General features: G+C 41.4%; 2 protein-coding genes across 3 annotated transcripts in view; both read right to left on the bottom strand.

Moving 5' to 3' along the window:
- Nucleotides 1–709: 709 nt before the first annotated feature.
- LOC116047347 (trypsin-like) lies at nt 710–4,355 on the bottom strand. Its single transcript, XM_031296100.2, has 5 exons — nt 4,090–4,355; nt 3,771–3,924; nt 2,811–3,064; nt 1,636–1,772; nt 710–1,044 (listed from the first exon to the last, which is right to left on the bottom strand). Exons 1-5 carry the CDS (start codon nt 4,127–4,129, stop codon nt 895–897), a joined length of 735 nt encoding a protein of 244 aa, XP_031151960.1. The 5' UTR covers nt 4,130–4,355; the 3' UTR covers nt 710–894.
- A 516-nt stretch (nt 4,356–4,871) lies between these two features.
- kmt2ba (lysine (K)-specific methyltransferase 2Ba) overlaps nt 4,872–18,570 on the bottom strand; it is a 34,608-nt gene continuing 20,909 nt past the window's right edge. For both annotated transcript variants that reach the window (XM_035993131.1, XM_035993132.1), the window contains exons 16-36: nt 18,141–18,331; nt 17,813–17,914; nt 17,500–17,616; nt 17,178–17,254; nt 16,801–16,982; nt 16,063–16,148; nt 15,449–15,583; nt 15,131–15,289; nt 14,881–14,998; nt 14,680–14,758; nt 13,305–13,465; nt 12,882–13,043; nt 10,311–12,696; nt 9,103–9,225; nt 8,730–8,848; nt 8,321–8,446; nt 7,902–8,154; nt 7,640–7,753; nt 7,413–7,496; nt 7,173–7,302; nt 4,872–6,862 (exon numbers count right to left, since the gene is read on the bottom strand). In XM_035993131.1, the coding sequence (XP_035849024.1) occupies nt 6,587–6,862; nt 7,173–7,302; nt 7,413–7,496; nt 7,640–7,753; nt 7,902–8,154; nt 8,321–8,446; nt 8,730–8,848; nt 9,103–9,225; nt 10,311–12,696; nt 12,882–13,043; nt 13,305–13,465; nt 14,680–14,758; nt 14,881–14,998; nt 15,131–15,289; nt 15,449–15,583; nt 16,063–16,148; nt 16,801–16,982; nt 17,178–17,254; nt 17,500–17,616; nt 17,813–17,914; nt 18,141–18,331 (5,180 nt within the window). In that variant the 3' untranslated portion in view covers nt 4,872–6,586. The remainder of the gene's footprint in view (nt 6,863–7,172; nt 7,303–7,412; nt 7,497–7,639; nt 7,754–7,901; nt 8,155–8,320; nt 8,447–8,729; nt 8,849–9,102; nt 9,226–10,310; nt 12,697–12,881; nt 13,044–13,304; nt 13,466–14,679; nt 14,759–14,880; nt 14,999–15,130; nt 15,290–15,448; nt 15,584–16,062; nt 16,149–16,800; nt 16,983–17,177; nt 17,255–17,499; nt 17,617–17,812; nt 17,915–18,140; nt 18,332–18,570) is intronic.

Here is an 18,570-nt window from a genome sequence, read left to right as displayed (position 1 = left end):
GAGGAGGGGTCGGCGTGGGCTCCATGATCAAGATCTACGGAGGGCGTCAAAGGAACCGTGTGTGCCACGCTAACTTCAGCATGGGCTCCAGGAACATGGCGAGGAAGCTGGCTCCCTTATAATGATAATGATTAAGCTAAACCTATGCTGTAATGTTTGTATTTACATAGTTAAGTTAGAGATTTATTGTCATGCCATCCCTAAATAATTTTTATGACCAATGCACATGCTTCCCTGTTTGATATGGCAGACAGATATGGCTGTCCCCTCTGCTCTCTCGGTCTTTTCCTTTGTATGTTAAGGGTTGCCTCAGCAAACAAGAAACAGCGAAGTTTACAAAGCGCCATCTGAGGAATGCATGCAAAGAATCCAGACAAGTGAAATGCAGGTATGACTTACTGCTCATTTACTCAAGTTTGCTTGTGTCCCATATCACTCCAGTGCCCACAGTAACTGAGGACAAAAAGCATTTCATAGGGATGCACGTGTCTATAGTACAATACGTACATATTAAATATTATACATGGATATTTTGCAAAAGTTTAAGGTTGGTTTTTAATTTCAACTCATTAGAAATTCCAAGACAGCAGAGACCTTGTGACAGCACAGAATGGATACAGATAATACAGTGTTACCAAGCAAGAGCATGTTAATATGGTTGACAACAACAGTGAAACTCAATGTAGACAAACAAAACAAATTTAGTGGATGATAATGTTAATTTTTTATTCATTTGTCCAATTCCTCTGAATATTATGCCTTAACATTGAGATTGATATTATACATGAGATGTATTTGGATGATACAATAATACATTGGGTGTTCTAAACAAAGGTATGAACACTGAGTATGGTGTTGTAATGTCAACTTGCATGTGGATGGGTGACTGTGTGTTTAGTTGTTGCGCATGGTGGTGCTGATCCAGCTGTTGTAACGGCACACACGGGCGTAGACGCTGGGGTGTCCTTGCATGGCACAGTCATAACCCCAGGACACCACTCCTTGCAGCTGACCATTACACACCAGAGGACCACCAGAGTCTCCCTGCAACACAGGCAGACCAAAACAGATATGGGTTTAAATGTCACTATAAGTGTAATTAGTAAAAACATGGTACGTTCTGTCGTCATAGGGTGCACTGTAACTGTAACAATAGGTAACAGTCGCTCTCTGGTTGAAAGATCCAACCCTGTTTCAGCTTTGGGTGTGGCCAGGAGTGTGAAAAATATGTACTAATATCACCTATGTGTTATGATAAAAAGCACTATGTTGATAGCTTCATTAAAATCACACTGATCACATACCATTAAAAAACTAGAAGAGGAAACATGTTCAGAGGGTTAACATGTATCTCTTGCAACACTGTTTCATCATCTTCCTGCAGTCAATCAGACACAGCAGTGGCAGTGGCAATATAAAAAAGTGGGTACACTGAAAATGCATTCCTGTTTCTAATTATAGGATTTTAGAGTGGATATATGCAACATTTGTATTGTAGTGAAAAATAAGTGCTATAATGTACTTGTGTGTGCTCAGCATGGCACCAATTGACAGACTCTTTGTACTGCTGGAAGAGATGCACACTCATGCACCACCTGACTCCCTGTGTGTTCACTGTGGTTTAGTCCAACTCACTTGGCAGCTGCTGGCACCGCCTTGCATGAATCCGGAGCAAACCATGTTCTCGGTGAAGAGGTGGGGGTAGGCGTTCCTGCAGATCCTGTCATCGATGATGGGCTGCCGCAGACACTGCAGCCTGTCAGGAAAGTTGTCTGTGGAGCGGGAAGGCAAGTCTTAGTTACTGTACCTAACCATTATGTAAATACTACATTTAATCTGTATAACAGGGGAAATGTGGTGTTAAGGATAATAAGAGTAATGCAGTGATGAGTCGATAAATTGATTTGTCGATGGGAAATGAATTGCTTCCTATTTTGCTAATTAATCCTTTAAGATTTGCTGCTTTCCTGTTTTATTTCATTGTAAACTGAACACATTTGGGCATGGAACCACTGGTCAAACGAAAGAAGTGGTATAAATATGTCATGTTATCGTATTTTATGGACTGAACAATTAATTGATTAAACAAAAAAAATATTTACACTAAACAGTAAATAAAATAAATGGTTGCAGCTTTAGTTTGTTGGAGCCCTAAATGATGAGACCTAGAGCTGCATGTCACAGTGCATGATTGCAAAACATACAGTATCCTGGGCCTCAGTTAACACAAAGTGTGTGATATGTATGCATTAAGGGGTACTCCAGCTTTTCAGTACTGAACTTCCATAAAGTTGGGGGACTTGGAAAGAACATAACCTCCCCCCTGCCTCCTAAATACCCACTTCTGTCACACCCAACACCTCCAGTAATGCAGGCATTCTATTAAAAAATATCTCTCAACTGCAAGCCAAATAACTCTGATGACATTGTTAGGGTTACTTTTTCATACTTTGGAAAACTCTCATTAGAGCCACAAAAGACATTACACAACTGTTTTTAAAATGTTGAAAGATATAACTCATGAGGAGTACACACAACTTACCTGTAAAACTGGTGGATTGACCCTTTAAGCACGTACTATGTTGTATACTATCATCATGCTTTTTGTGCTGCACCTGTACCCAGCTTATGTCTGATGGCAAACTACCCGCCTTCTTTAGTTTGGTGGTTATCCACACAGTGACACGGTTAGGCTGTGCAGGGTTGCTGCTGTTGATCAGTACCTTTAGTTTTAACACCATGCTGCATGAGTCAAACTACACCTCTCTTCTCTCCCCTCCTTTCTCTCTCAGCTTCCAGACATGACTTACTTCCGTTGGCGGAGGTGTTGCCCCAACCAGACACCAGGCAGTTCTCGTCGGCCTCGGGGCAGCGAGAGGGCAGGGCCACGGTCTGGACATTGCTGTTGAGGCTGGCGGGGCGGCTCAGTTTGATCAGCATGATGTCGTTGTCCAGGTTGTAGCTGTTGTACTGTGGGTGCTTGATCATCTTGGCACCATCAATCCACTGCTCGGTGCCCTCATTCACAGCAATGTTGTGCTCGCCAAGACGGACCTGGATACGACTGGTGGAAGTATGAAAGTTAAGACAGTTTAAGTCTGTTTTCTTAAAAATTATTTCTTCATTGTATTATATTTAAGAGATATAAAGTTAATGACCTGATTCAGTGGTGTCATTACAAAGCATAAAGGGAGATTACATTTGCCATCATACTGTATGTGTGTGGGGGGTCTGCTCACACTAGTTGGATTCCATTGAAATTCCATTGCAATTTGTTATTTTATTTTATTAATGCAGTTAGTATTGGCTTGCTGCTAACCAAGCTAGCCATTATAGTAGCTGTCTGAGGCTAATGTGTTGCTAAAATAACAATGAACTGTTAATTGCAGTCGGGCTAACTGTTATGTACTTTACTCTTTTATTTTTGCTCTTGTGAACTATGTCTATGTGTATATATATTTTTACTAAATTAACTACTGTTGTACTTCCTATGTAGACTAAATGCTGATATTTCACTGGTGATATGTCGTTTCTTCCTGGCATGAGGGACAAGGAGGTAATTAAAAGTTAGTCTATATTTTCCTTGATACTGGACTAACCCATTTTACATTCCATTTGGTATCTCACCTACAGAGGGCAGAAGACCAATAAAACCCTGGTTCTGGCACATCACTATTGACCCTTTCTTTAATATTAGGAAATTTCACATGCATTTAAGTCAACAGCTCAGTTGATTGTAATGCAATAGAATTGTGACTTCCTGTACTTACGACTTGTAGCAGTGAGCAGCAGACACCACCCACTGGCTGGAGATGAGGGATCCACCGCAGAAGTGGTATCCAGCATTCAGAGACACCTGGTAGGGAACAGAGTGTCCAGGACACTCATACCCACCGACAATCTTATCATCCTCAGCTGCAGCAACTGAAACAGCATGTGAGGTATGACATATGAATTACAACTTAGAAATACTTAACCCTGGCCATGAATGAAAAAATACATAAACTACATAAAGGTTTGTACCAGTTAAAACTACTTTAGTTATTTTTCAAAAGAGGAGATAAAAATATAATTTGATTAGTCTCTTACATGCTGCTCCAAGCAAAGCCAGGAATATCAGGGCCTTCATGGTGACTTTCCTCAGAATATGAGAGAAAGTTCACCCTGTAACTCTTTATATACACCTGTCCTGCCCTTTACTTTCCCAAATGTCTCAAGGTCGGGAAGTTAAACACAAAACTCGGTTTTGGGAAAGAGCCATATGGCAGAAGGCAACAAGACCTTGAGTGATGTCAAAAACTAAAGGATGAAGCTCCCAGGCCACTTAAGGGGACCTCGGATTGAACATTGATCTTGTTTATTGAGCTTAATTGAACTTTTTTTTTATTATTGTTTTATCAACATCATATTCAGTAGAGGATCAGTTCAGTTTTAGATGGTGATGTGTAATAAAAAAAGATGTCACATTTCTTACAGATTGAATATTTGTCCAGAAATACAGTAGCTTACTTTAACTGTTGATATGTGTGATAGCAGTTTGCAGGTGTTGCGGGTCTCAACTCCGCAGTGAGCTGTAGGAACATTCTAATAGGTTTCACCATAGAAAACCTGATAAGAAAGATAAATTCGAAAACTGCAGCAGTGATAGTGGAAAAAAAGGCAACGCAAGAAAGAGCAGTAGAGATAGAGTACTATGTACATTCGTAGTTTCCCAAACAGGGACCACAAGATCATTACAACTAACAATATCACACATTTTACACACATTAAAATGTATGGTGGATAGTTATATATGTTCACTTAAGAATCACAAGTGATATCTTATTATTTTAATCTTGGTAAAAATATTGGCAAAGGGAAGGGAACATGTGAACATTTCAATCTTTATTGAACATAAATAAAAAAAATTGTAGGTAAAAAAATATTTAACAGGTTTAGAAATTCTTTATACAACTATGTACAGGCAGGGATCCATAGTGATCTGATAAAGTAACAAAGCTTTGCGTGTCAATTATTAATCCTGAAAAACAAAAACCATACTTCCACAGTATTCAGCCTTCAACTCTAGTATCCTATCTATATCCACTAGCTGGGTGTGGCTGCAGACACAGGAGAATTAGCACAAAAAAAATGGTGGCCACCTATTGTTTCAAAAATAATTGCAGGCATAATAGCAAGTCATTGTTCTATAGTACTGATGTTTTTTTGTTTTCGTACTATCAAGAAGAAATGATTAGAAATATTGAACATTAAGGAAATGAGGAAGCTGTTTTTCACCAAATGTGTTATATAATTAAATTAAATCTTGCTTCATAACACCTTTGAGGTAGTACACCTATGAGAGAAAAAGAAATAGGAGGAAGAGGGTTCAAAACAGCCGCAACAAAAAAAAAGATTAACTTTGATGAACTCTTACTTAGCAATAGCTTCAGTTCCATTAGTGAGCAATCACTTACAAATAGAAAGTTAAAAGCTCAAACACATGTATTTGCATCAGCTTGTTGAATATACATTTATTGTTCAAATATACAAAAATACAAAAAAAGATGTATAAGGGACTGTGCAGAGCAAGATCACTATTTGAACCCTGCACCAAGGAAACTCTCCCTCATAGACCTTAATTACACAAACAGCACAACTTAACAAATAACGAACAGACTGTAATGGCGGGATAAAATCATTTAGATCACAGCATCTCTGCCGTCACAAATAAAAACAGGAAATTCAACTGACTGAATGAGGAGGGGAAAAAGGTTTGGGTGACTTTATTAAAACTACCTTTTGGGTTCAATGTCACCAGCACCTAAAATATTGGAGTCCCTGCTCACAAGACTTGTGGTATCCAGATAAGATTAAAATGTAGCTGTGCTACAATGTACACAAGGTGCCTTGAGTCAAATTTGTTTATTTAGCTCCAAAGTAAAATTTGTCCCGTCTGCTGCGACACCAGTGCTGCCAGAGAAGGTTGTGTCAAAGTAAGGTGCAGAATAAATTCTCCTCATCCTTCTCTGTGACCTTGTATTTACAAAAACACTCTGTCACCAGCATAATAGTAGATCGCTCTTTAAACAGTTATAGCTGCAATCAGGTTATTTCAGTTTGTTGCTGGTAATAATTGCCTCCCGTCTGTTGTCTAGCCCCAGTTCCAGCAGAGGCTTCTGTCAAGTTCAACAATGTAAAACTCAAAGAATGTGTTGTATGAGATGGTAAAACAGTACACAAATCCAAAAAATTGTGCGGTTTCCTTAATTAAACTACACTTCCTAACAGACCAATAATCCAGCAGTCTGAAATCACATAAATAGTATTCATCCAAGCTTTGACATATGGCTCTAATCTGGTTTGTGTGACTGTTCACAGCAGTTTAGAGAACAGAAATGAGCAAACACATGCTGTCCTCCATCAGTCTATAAATTAAGCTTCCAACAAAATGAAGACTTTCAGTAGATACAGGTGTGTACAGGCGACCTCACTCTTATGGCTAAGTCACAACAGGCGCCTTTATCAGTCAGTCAATCAAAGTCTGTCTCCTGTATTCAAGTGCATTAAACAAGATGGCTAATAGGTACGTGGTGCGTGTGTTGTACTAGTTCAGGAAGCGCCGGCAACGTCTCGCCCCGCAGTTGCAGCGCAGCTTGCTGTTCTCGTCCTCAATGGGGAACTTGTAGTCGTAGGTCAGTTCTTCGCCCCGGTAGATCTTCCTCAGGGCGAAGATGACGATGTGCTTGCCGCCGTCCACATTGATGACCCGAGAGTAGCAGTTTGGCTCGCACGAGTGGTTGATGAAACGAGCCGCGTTGCCCTGCATCGTTGCGTCCACAACATCGAAGTCGTCGATGCGGAACATGTAGCAACCGATGCCCTGGCGGAGGCAGATTAAAAAACAAGTCATTATTATTAACAGCTTAAAGTTATAATTGTTTAACATTTTAATTAAATAAAATACCATTTGATACTATTAATGGTTGGCATTTGTTCTGCAATAGCCATTTAATGTATTTTTTCATTCCTGCACTAGATTCAAATTTCTGACCTACACCCCTGCTGCTGCTTCACATTAAAAGCATTCAACAGGAATAAACACGCAAAATAATGGAGGCAGAAACTCTGACTCATTATGATGATGATGATGATGATTTCTAAGTACAGTGGTGTGTATTGTGTTTACGAACCTTGCCGTCATAATATTTCTCCCGCTTATCTGTCAGGACAGCGCGAATGACGATGCCGGCGTACTCGATCACCATCTCGCCGGCCTCAATGTTTCTTTTGCAGAAAAGTCCGCGGCCATGAATTTCAGATCTAAGAGGATTACAGAACAGGGAACAGTTAAATACATTTGATCACACAATTATTACTTTGGACATTAGTAAAATCCCATGCCTTTCTTGTCATTTTTATGTTGCCATTACCTGTAAACTCCTACTGCTTCTTTGGAGATTTTTTCCAGGTGTCTGAATCTCATTGCCATGGGAAGCTCACTGCTGGTGGCTCTCCTGTCAGAGTGAGACACAGAAAACGTGGCGTCCACATGGACATGGCATCTTTTAGCAACTTTAAATTCCTGTGCATTGTGGAGTGCAGTGGGTTAAAGTTTAATGTTACGATCAACAAAGTGGCAAAAATGTAATCCACTAACCTGGAAGATTTCAGTGGGAATTCATCCTCCTCTTCATCAATTGGGCCTACTAGCATATCAGGGAGCTCTCTGTGCTGTGATGCCAGGAAGTTGAACATATCAAAAGTCACTTTCCTTTATTAAAGAAAGAGGAGAAAAAAAAACAATTAATTTGAGGGGTATTTACATCAGACAAACAAACAACATATAAATACACTGTAATAACACTTTAAAGCTTTTAAAAAATAAAAGCAGTTATGACAAAAAGTAACTGTGTCTGTACCGCGTGTAGACTTCAGTACGAGCACAGCCGCTCGGATTAAGGGGAAGCTCTTCCTCGATGTTATCACAGCGGTGGAAGCGGAAGCGATGGCGTTTGCAGTTTGCGGCACCCTGCAGCTGCTCCAGCAGGAAGATGACGGCATCGTGGACGACGCCGAGCACCCGGGGCCCGCTCATCCCGCCTAGAGGCAGCTGCTTCAGGTGGAAGCCTGCTCGGGCTTCGAGGACGCCGTCAATCACTGCACGCCAGGCGACTGAGGGAGATCAGGAAGGTGTGAGAGCAAAGCTGCACACAGGCTGACAATTTTCTCCTTTTTGTTGATCTTCTCAACCGTTATGTTCCCTAATAACTGAGTCCAAAGAGTCTCCAATACAACTGCAGCTATAGGTTTAGCACTCTACTAAGCAAGTAGCTCTTACCCTCTATGCTGTTTGCCTTTACACTGAAGCCATCATCGCTGGTGATTTCAAAACGCAGGTGGGGCTGGTTCATGTATGTTCTCTTTTTGTGTTTGGGTGCAGGTGCATCTTCTTCTGAGCTAAAACCTGTAGATTATATGAGTCGCAATTGCAAAAAAGAGTTATATTTTAAGATTTCCTGAAAAGAAAGTTTTTAAATAATGAAATAACTATATAATTAGATTTTGAATAATTTGAATTTGTCGTCACAGTCACGTCACAGTACAAAGGGTCAAAAAATGAATTACATGAAATTGTTCAAACTTTTTTCCCTGTGGATGCCGGGATAAGTAGCTGTTGCGCTGGTAACAACTAATGATGATCCAAATGAATAAACAAATAAATAGACGCATAATGTTTTATTACAAACCTGAAAAAGGGCCCCATTCAGAGAGGTCTCCATGGCGAGCGCTGACCCACATGTGTGTTTTACCCTGAGTGTGACTGTCTGATTGTTCGCCTGTGGGGGGACTCCCAACCCGAGGATGCCTGAGCAGAAAGGATGAGTATTAACAATACATGTTAGTGTTAGAACACATTTGTGTAAAAAGTAATCAACACACATTAATAATTATGTGGACATGTTCAGAGAACTCATCTCCATGAAAGGCCCGTTTTGGCAAGAAATACTACTTGTTAGGGGAAATAAACAATTTGATACATAATGTTGCTTTAAAATGTACTTAAATAGTTGTTAATACAAAGTTTTCTCCTTTTAAACTAAGTTTTCTTGCATTTCTAACCTGGAGGGTGTAGGAGGCGGTGGAGCAGTAATCTTTGACGCCTCGGGCTCGGCCAACATATTTTCCTGGTCCATATCAAGGATATCCTTCATTGTTGGAGCCTTCATTCTCACACCACCTGGTCTGTTGGAAGAAAACCAGAAACATTTTGGTGACTTAATACACTGATTTCTGAGACTTGTGACAAAGATATGTAGCAACAACAAACAAAAAAAAAAAAACAGTACTGCTGCTGCTAACTTCATTACAGCTGTGAAAATGTACAAATAGACAGGCTTTTGAACCTACCAAGAATGTTACAGATGACATAGCATGAAAATGGAAAGGGAAAGTTTTGAACATTTTTGTTAAGGCTTAAAGGTCCAATATGTAATATATTTACTGTAATAAATCCAAAAATGACTCCAGTTATTTTAAGCCAAGAGAGGGGGGCTGTACATCGGGAAGAGAGGACCGTGAGTTTGCAGTGTGCTAAGCGATTGTTGCCGTAATTCTAAGCCAACAAAGTGTGTTCAGTCAGGTGAAGAGGACGGCAAGGTAGTGGTATTTTTAGCGGTTCTTACCGTAATTCTAAGCCGAGGAAGTGTGTCTGTCTGGCGTGTGGAGAGGACAGTGAGGTTGATGTGTTTTTAGCGGTTCCTACCTTAATTCTAAGCCGAAAAAGTGTGTCTGTCAGTTGGGTACAGAGCTCCGTGTGAGCACGGGCTTTTATGATATACAGCCAGCATCTAACGTTAGCCACTCCGCTGTGCTGTGGAGTAATGTCTGGCTATGTGAGACAAGCGTCTAGCAACATTGTTGTGAATGCTGCGGTATCAGCCTGGCAACCAACGTGAACTTCGAGTCTGGGGAGGAGGGGGCGGGGGAGACGACTCTCTCCAGTATTTTGAATTTGTACTGCAGTAACTATTTTAAACACTAGCTGTCAGTATTACACATTGCATATTTAAAATTATGCAAAAAAACTCGAAAAGATAAAAGTAACGTCATGCAGCAAATTTAAAATATCACATGTAGTTAATTATTTTTCAAACAAAAAATAATGACAATAGCCAATATCTGCTGCCCTAATAATAGTTTACTAGGTATTAACCTAAATGACCATTGCAGCACGAAGTTGTTGTTTTTTGTAACACTGCACACTGTAATTAGGTAGTTTTGGGTACTCTTTTGTGAAAAAACTAAAGAAGAATTAAATCTATAAATACCTGGCTTCATTAACTTCATCCAGCTCACTTGACGGATCCTTCAAGAAGTCCATCTTGGATTTCTTCCTGGAGGGCCGTTCCAACACCGATGACACTCTCTTGACCCTCACCTGGTGACGTGATGAAGCAGGTGTTGGTTGCAGGTTGACATTTGGTTCATTGAGGAAACCACTGGGGGACTCTAAACGTTCAGCTGGTGTCTGATCTGAGACCTCTGCGTCCTGAAACTGAGATGGTCTTCGATGTTTTGCCTTTGGTCGTTGAGTTTTACCGAGGATGATGGGTTTTGTCTTTGGCGTGTCACGGTGGGTGGCCATGGCTCGGTCAATAATAGCCTGGGCTGTGCTTTCTTCGATGTTGGAGAAACTTGCTTCTGGAACTCTCTGCACACTGACAGGGGTTGTGGGAGTTGTGAGATTTGCGGGAGCTGAGGTCGCAATGCTTTTCACAGGCACTACTCTGACAATGATTTTTTTCTCGGATGTTGTTGTGTGGTTACCGGCAGAGAGGACGTTTGTGGCAGAGAGGCTGGAACGAGGTTTTATTATAACACGAGGGACTGAGCGCTGCAAGGCATTACCACTGTGGAGAATCTTAGCAATCTGGCTTATTTTATTGTAAGCAGGAGAGTTTGTACTGAGTGACTGATAGGTGTTTGATCTCGGGTCTTTGATCAGAATTTGACCTTGTCGGTTTACCAGAAGGACCTGAGGGGCGGGAGCCGGCGGTGGCGGTGAGCTAGTGGCTGCATCTGGATTCTGAATCGCAACTTGCTGCTGACTTTCTGTCCTTGAGTTGTCCAAGCGAATGGCGATGGCTCTGCTCTGTGAGGCACCAGGCTGAATAGGTATGTTTAAACCATTGATCACAATGGGGGAGGTGACTGTCCGTGGAACTGCACAAACAGTGGCAGCAGCAGGGGAAGCTGACGCATTATTTATAGTCTGTGTTGGTGTAGGTCGAGGGGGCAACATCAATTTGAGTTTGCGCTGCTGTGGAGTACACGGTTTGTGCGGGAAGCGTTTGAAGTTTGATGTTGGACATTTTGTCTTCACAATGTCGGCTTTCATCAGCGGTGTGGGAGATTTTTTGGTTTTGCGCTCTGGACCCTGGAAACGCTCAGGAGAGTAGTCAGGGTCATTCAAATCATCTTTAAATCCTTCAATGGAGTCGGCCGATGAGCTACTCTCATCTTTATTGCCAACTTCAACATTACTTGCGTACATCACAGTGCCATCTTCAGCAGAAAAAAAGTGACCTGTAGATGAATCTAAAAACACCTCATTTTCAGATGTTGGTGTTTCAGAGCTCATCGAGACTTTTTCCACCTGAACTGACATATCATCATTAGCATAACCTGCTTCAAGGACATCAGATGGTGGAGAATTTTCCTGAAACACTGGCTCAGCTGTTGACGTTGACACAGTGTAGATTGACTCCAGCCTCTTTAGAGCGACCGTCAGCTGTTTAGTAGGTGTGTTATGGTTGGTGTGAATCTCACTCTCTCCATCTTGTCGTTCTGTGTCCCTAGCTTCATTATGGACCGCCTCGCTTTCATCACTCTCTGACCCACCGTCCGCTCCATCTAACTGGGAGATTGACTGTGTTGAAGTGAGCTGACCTGAGGCGTCTGAGCTGCTAGCTGCGTCGCACACCACTGTGCGTGAAAATTTAAAGTAATGGCTCGAGTCTTCATCTTCGGATTCATTCTCCCGATTATCTACTTGCATTTCCACATCTTGCACTACGCCTTCCACCTCTCCTCTCCCGCCTTGTGCTCCACAGTGAAGTGCCACGTTCTCGGTGAGCAGAGCCTCGTCAAACTCAAGCTTAGCATTCAGCATGGAGGCCACTGCTACCTCTGTGTCAGTGTCAAACACAGTGTATGGGAGCTCCTGGGCCATCAGGTGGGCTACCTCCTCTTCCAAGTTATCAGGGGCTAGTGAGATCCCGTTGGTTGTGGCCACTGCTGCATCTTCTGCCTCAGACGATGCCAGGAAGTCTTGGGGAACCTCTGCAGAAACTGGAGTGGTGATTTTAAAGTTTTGCCTCCCTCTGGGGGAGTGAGTGATTGCTCCTTGCCGAGTTAACAGCCCTGCAGAAAAGCTAGAGTTAGATCGAGGTGGGGAGCTCCAGACTGGTGATGCTGAGTTTTGTCGTGACAGAGGAGGCGAGGCTGCTCCTAAGTTTGATGACCTCGGAGGCGAGCTGAACAGGGCACATCTGGAGTGGACGGTGCCACCTGAGCGGAGGGTCATCGGTACTGATGGGTCGCTGTCTGTTGGCGAGGAACTGCAGCGGCTTCTTGATGAGAGCCTGCGAGGCCGACGGGTGTCCTCCAGGTCCCTCAATGTCAGGATATGATGCGATTTGGGAAGAGCGGACCCTGAGAGCATCAAATAACAAAGAGTAAAGAAGAGGCAACAATGCTAATTTATGAGATCTACTTTAAGAATACGGTAAGATGTGACACATTTAACACTCAAAATGCAGAGAAAATGCCGTAGCAATGCTATAAAAAAAAAAATCTAAATATATTAAAAACAAATGCCAACATCCTAAACTTTATACCTGGAGATGGAAGAGGTCGAGAAGATCCTCCTGCTGGTTTCCTGGTTTGTGTGTAACCAGGACTCTTGGACCCAGGTGTGTTGTGGCATTTAGAGCTGGGTGATGGAGTAGTGGACTTTATTGGGCTGGATGAAGAACTTAAACGATCCGGGGACTCCATATCTGGCAAAGAAGAAAAGGTGTCAAACAAATACAACCACAGTGCAAGTGTCATAAAATATGGCCGGAAGTACTCAACTTCTACTATTTACGTTGCAAAAAGAATCATTTCAGGGGAACCAAAAGACGGATTAGTTTTAATGGAGGATTTTGCCTACTCCTTTTAACGTCAGCTCTGTATAAAAACATTTCTGTGAATGTCGGCTGAAGTGAACAACAGTCAGCCAGGTGTTCAAAAAAATAACTAAAAAAGTTCCTGCTGACCTCTGTGGTGGTTGGGGCTGTGGACTATGGTGTGATTCTCTTCTTGGTCCCACCTCGGATCTTGTTCCTCACCAGGCAGAGGCGTGCTCACTTCTGTCACCTTACAGGTGTACTTGCAGCGTCTGCGGGGGTCCACGGTGCTCCAGTACAACCGAGAACATCTGGAGAAGGAAGGGAAGAAGAATGCGTTCACATGAATAAACAAAAAAGTAAGTCATACCCAAACCGTAGTCATTTAAACTCATTATGAGAACAATAACGGTGCTAAAGTCAGCACCAAAGCTCCCAAAAGAACCACAAACAATTTCCTACACAGTATTGGGGTTTTAGTAACAAACATACTAATAGAAAACATCAGTTAGAAAAGATCTGAGGCCTGTACTATGAAGCAAGATTTGGCGTTAACGAGGTAACTTCAGGTTCAACCTAGGGTTTTCTGTATCACGATGGTGGATCACTTGTTACCGGGTTAAATCGCCGTGGTAATTTATGCTGAACACCTAACCTGCTCGGGAGAGGTTATGTTGGAGATTAGAGATCAACCGGTGTAAAAGCACCGCCTACCGACCAATCAATACTCGATTGATAACGGCGTCACCGTTCTTAGAAGATCATGTGGAGCTCGGAGAGTGAGCGAGAAAGAGATAGAGGTGCGCTCAAAAAAGTTAAAACATTTAGAGAGCTACAACCCCGTTAACATTCCCTGATTTTTATGAAAGATATAGATTTTCAGCAGAGGGAATTACGTATAGGCTATTTATCGGCTTGTTGAGCCATGTGTTGCCAATGCGCACATCGGTTTGAATTATGTTTTTATATTTTTTATTTTCTCTCACGATCGCTTACCAGTGACAGGGTTGCAACTGAAATAACAGGCTAAAGCAACGACAGTTTATGGAAAGGACAAGTGTAATTATGGTCAGATTTTGTGTCTGACTGACGGGGAAGATATTGATAAGCGTTGTGATTTACGCATTTACAGTGTTGGCTATTTTTTTGTCAGCTTTCCTTCCTGTTTTAGGAAGCAGCGACTGTATTGCGTTTTACTGTCTAGCAAAACCATGTCTGTGTTCTTCATATTTCTGTAGAATTATAGTTTGCTCTTCTTATATAAAATATGCGGCTCTGGTAGATGTTTGCGATTGGTCATGCTGTACAAACACCGCCTCTTTTATGTGACCGCGCTGGCTGCTGGATTGGGAAACCCTGGGTTGATTGAACTAGTTGTTAACCACCGTCGTGACACAGCTTATGCGAGACCGCGGTTGTTAAGTTAGGTGAAGCCGGGTAACTGAAATAAATCCAGGGCATGTTGATCTTGATTCGTAGTACAGGCTCCAGTTAGGCTAACAGTTGTATGACAATGACCACATACTGATAGCCGACAGGATACAGCATCCTCCCATTTGATGACAGCTCTGACAACACACCAAGTTTCTGAATCTGCAGAGAGCCTGGAAAAGTGAAAAAAAGGAAATATAACGTTTCAGCACATTAAATGCAGTCTAATATGTAATACCTTTATGAGTCAAGTGGTTTAAACCAACAACAACAGACAACAGCCAAATATTCTTACCTATGGTCATGTTTATTAATTCTGGCTCTAAGCCTGTGAGGAACTTCCTTCTGAGATTGATCCCCTCAAAGTCCACATATACCCGTCGAGGGACTTCAAACCCTTTCCCAGACACCATCTGAGAAGAAGAGTATGGTAAACCATAAGTCAATATAATGTAGAGGCAATCAGCAGATGTGAGGTGTGCGTTGGTAAATATAATAAAAATAAAAAAATAAAAGATAAGCTTGGGGGGGGATTGTGTCCAAACCTTCGCACTGACAAGATCCCTGTGTTTGAAGCAGTATATCTTCCTGTCCAGCTGAAACACACAGTTCTGGGCACGAGCACACATGAAGTGGAAATTACTCTGGCAGGTGGTAAGACAGCAGCCCACAGTGGCTCCCGACTGCCCACAACGATCACACCGCTGAAGAAAGGAGGACACAAACAATAATTAATTTGGAATTATGTCATCATTACTCAATACTTTTCACACAGGTTTATCACAGAGTTATGCACCTTGTGCAAAACATCTGGCTACTAGAAATATGATCACCAGTCAATTCATTTCCTGGTAATATCTTACCAGGTGGCGCCCTCTTGAGACAGCGCTGTGCACTTGCAAAAGAGCGCAATTCTCCTCATACACCTCTGCAGACCAAAGGCAGCAGTTAATGTGGGCCCACTCATTCTGTCCCAAGTACAACAGCCGTCCTGCATCCTATCAGGAGGGAAATACATTGACATCACTTAATAAGCCGTAAGAGTAGCCATTTTTATATTGTACGATGACATAACAACATAATGTACAGTCACTGCAAACATAATGGAGGAGCCTTTTTCTGCCTGTTTTTCTGTATTCACGTATTTGACTTTTTATGTGAAATGCAGTGAATGGAGCTGGTTGATTATTGTGCTATTATTTTGAAAATTGATGAATCATTTAAGTCATTTTAGGCAGCCTTTGCTGCTCTTCCTCATTTAATGTTATATTAAAACTGCTAAATAGGTTTGGGTTTTGGACTTTTGGTCAGACAAAGAATAATAATTTAGCCACCTTGGACTGTAGGAAATGATGATAGGCATTGTTTTTACTAAAATATAAAATGTGTTATAGACCAAAAGATAAATCTAGGAAATAATCTACAGATTCATCGATAATGAAAATATTTAGTAGTTAAGTAAGACAGCTAAACTCACCCTGGGAGCATAGTCTCCATATTGTTGGCACAGGGCACACTGCCTCACATCTTCAGTCTTGGTACTTTCCAGATCCCTCTTTACACCTGTAAGGAAGAAGGAGGACCAAATCACCATGTATATTATAAACCTGAGAAAGCAAAAGCTGAGATGTACTGATGTGGCATTTGAGAGCTACAATAACTGTTAGTTATCAGTTTGATATGATAACCAATAATATTTCTCTTACAAATGCAAAAATGTGAAGAGGAAAATCATATTCTTAGATTGGCAAGTTTATTTTTCCTATTACAACACCAGTGTTTGTTTATTTTAAACCTGTCTGTAATAACCTTAGTTTATTTTATTCTTTTCATATGTAGACTAATTAATGCCAAAACCTTATCTTCTCAATGACAAAACATGTATAGGATACAAACAAACACTTTACATGCTCATGGATTAATTAAGGGTTTGGACTCCGCTACTTAGAAAGTGTGCAACCCTTTTACAAGAAATTGGCTAACAGCCCTGGGGCGCAATTTTCGGCCGAAATCTCGTTGTTGGAACAATAATTACATTTTCTCACTTATCAACAATTAATATATCGGCCACTGATATATCCTGCAACCCTTTTTCCTTTTCTTTTTGGCACTCACAACCTATAAAGATATGATCCTTCCGGATGTCTAAAGGTTCTGACCAAGATCACATTCCTCAGCATACATGATACAGAACAGGCTACAATAGTTTCCATACCATGTGAATATAGAGGGAGGCTGTGCGATACACCAGACTGCTGTGTAGTGACTGAGGATAGCACAGAGTCAGTTTTCCCTGCCTGTGGGCCTCTGGACTCTTTGGACTGGTATGTCCTTTCCAGCCACTGTGCATAGCTGTGCTCCTTAGATGGTGGGAGGACCGCCTCAGGGAGCATGCCACTACAGAGTGAAGAATAAGGGCCGTAAGACAGAGAGCAGAGCCAGAGAGGACATTTAAGACAAGTGTGTCCTGAGTGACACTTTTACACTCTACAAGTTATTTGACTTAACACTCACCAAAAGCTTCAACTATGCCATAAAGCTATATTAACATAGTGAGGGAATAATGTTAAGTTTGCTCTCTTTGGTAATTACCTTGGTAATTCCTCAGTGAAAGAGTTCCACTTTTTCAGATGGCTTGCAGGAAACCAACTGAACACCTGCTCAATCACCTGCAAGAATACAGCAAAATTGAATTAGGATCAAAGGTAAAATGATGGTGAAGAACGGTGTCTATTCTTGGACATTTTGGACGATATTAAACTTAAACAGTCTTTGTATAGCTCGTTTGTTTTTATGACTCAGCTCAACATTCCAGCCTGTCAAACCAAAGAAAGTAGATTTCCATCGGAAATCAATGAAACTCGGGTCTCTAGAAATAAACTAAAACTGTGGGAAATTTGGAAGGGAAGCTTACTTTGACATAGCGTGCCCTGGCCTGACTGGTCGGTCTCTGGTCCTCAGGGAGAAGCTCCTCCTCCTCCTCTTTCAGCCACTTCCTCATCACAGAGATGACATCCGCATGGAAAGATTTCTGAAGGAGCGAGAATGAAAGAAAAAAATGAGATCACGAAACACATTACTGATTATATTATCATTTTTATTAATTTCTCTCAGCTGAATGCGGTAACACTCGGTGTATTCGATTTATTACTGACTGCTTTGGTACATACACAAATAAAAACAGGAAGAGTTGTTCTTAGCAGATTATCAGAAAAAAACAAACTCACTATTGAGGTGTAACTGCCCCCTTTAAACTTCTTGTCCATGGCTTGTAGATCACACACCGGTTGCTGTTCCCTGGCAGATTGTGTGTTGTTCGTTTCCAGACACTGAAACACAAAAACTAAAAATAAGGACTAGTTCTGCTATATGGTAAAAATGACCAAACACAATTATACACTTGCGATTTGAAATAAAACTTATTAGGGTGATTTTAAGGGAAGGTAAAAAGCTTAAAAACTGTGTACTCCTTGTTTGTTTGTTTTTATTACTGTTTAAGTCAAATATAATACTCTTGGGATATTATCTGTCAAAGTCTTGTGGGTAAGCTCTTACCATTTTACAGATAAGGAGGTGCTGTGTGGCGTCGTTGGAGAGGAGGTCAGTGAGCACCTCCTCCAGCCCGGCTATCAGCCTGCTCTGCAGCTCCTCCTTCAAGCTGCTGGGTTCAGTTTGGTGCTGGCAGCAGGGTGAGCAAGTGTAAAACCCTTCTTCTGGTTGGCTTGATAGCAACCCAAACAGCTCATCTGTAACGACAAACAGACACACATTTTAGAGTATATAATGTGATTAAGATTAGATCTTAAATATTATGATGATGTAGTACATACTAGTGTAACATACATAACATACACGTTCTACATGTATAAATAGTAGTTAGGATGTAGTTGAAAATTAAACCAGTGCCTTGTTCCATTGTGAAAAAATGTATTCAGTCTCAGATTGTCAATCATGATATTCTCCCATATGTTGTAACTTCAATCTT

The sequence above is a fragment of the Sander lucioperca genome, chromosome 16, assembly GCF_008315115.2.
Source record: "Sander lucioperca isolate FBNREF2018 chromosome 16, SLUC_FBN_1.2, whole genome shotgun sequence".
Classification (NCBI taxonomy): domain Eukaryota; kingdom Metazoa; phylum Chordata; class Actinopteri; order Perciformes; family Percidae; genus Sander; species Sander lucioperca.
This window is presented reverse-complemented; position numbering and strand designations above follow the sequence as displayed.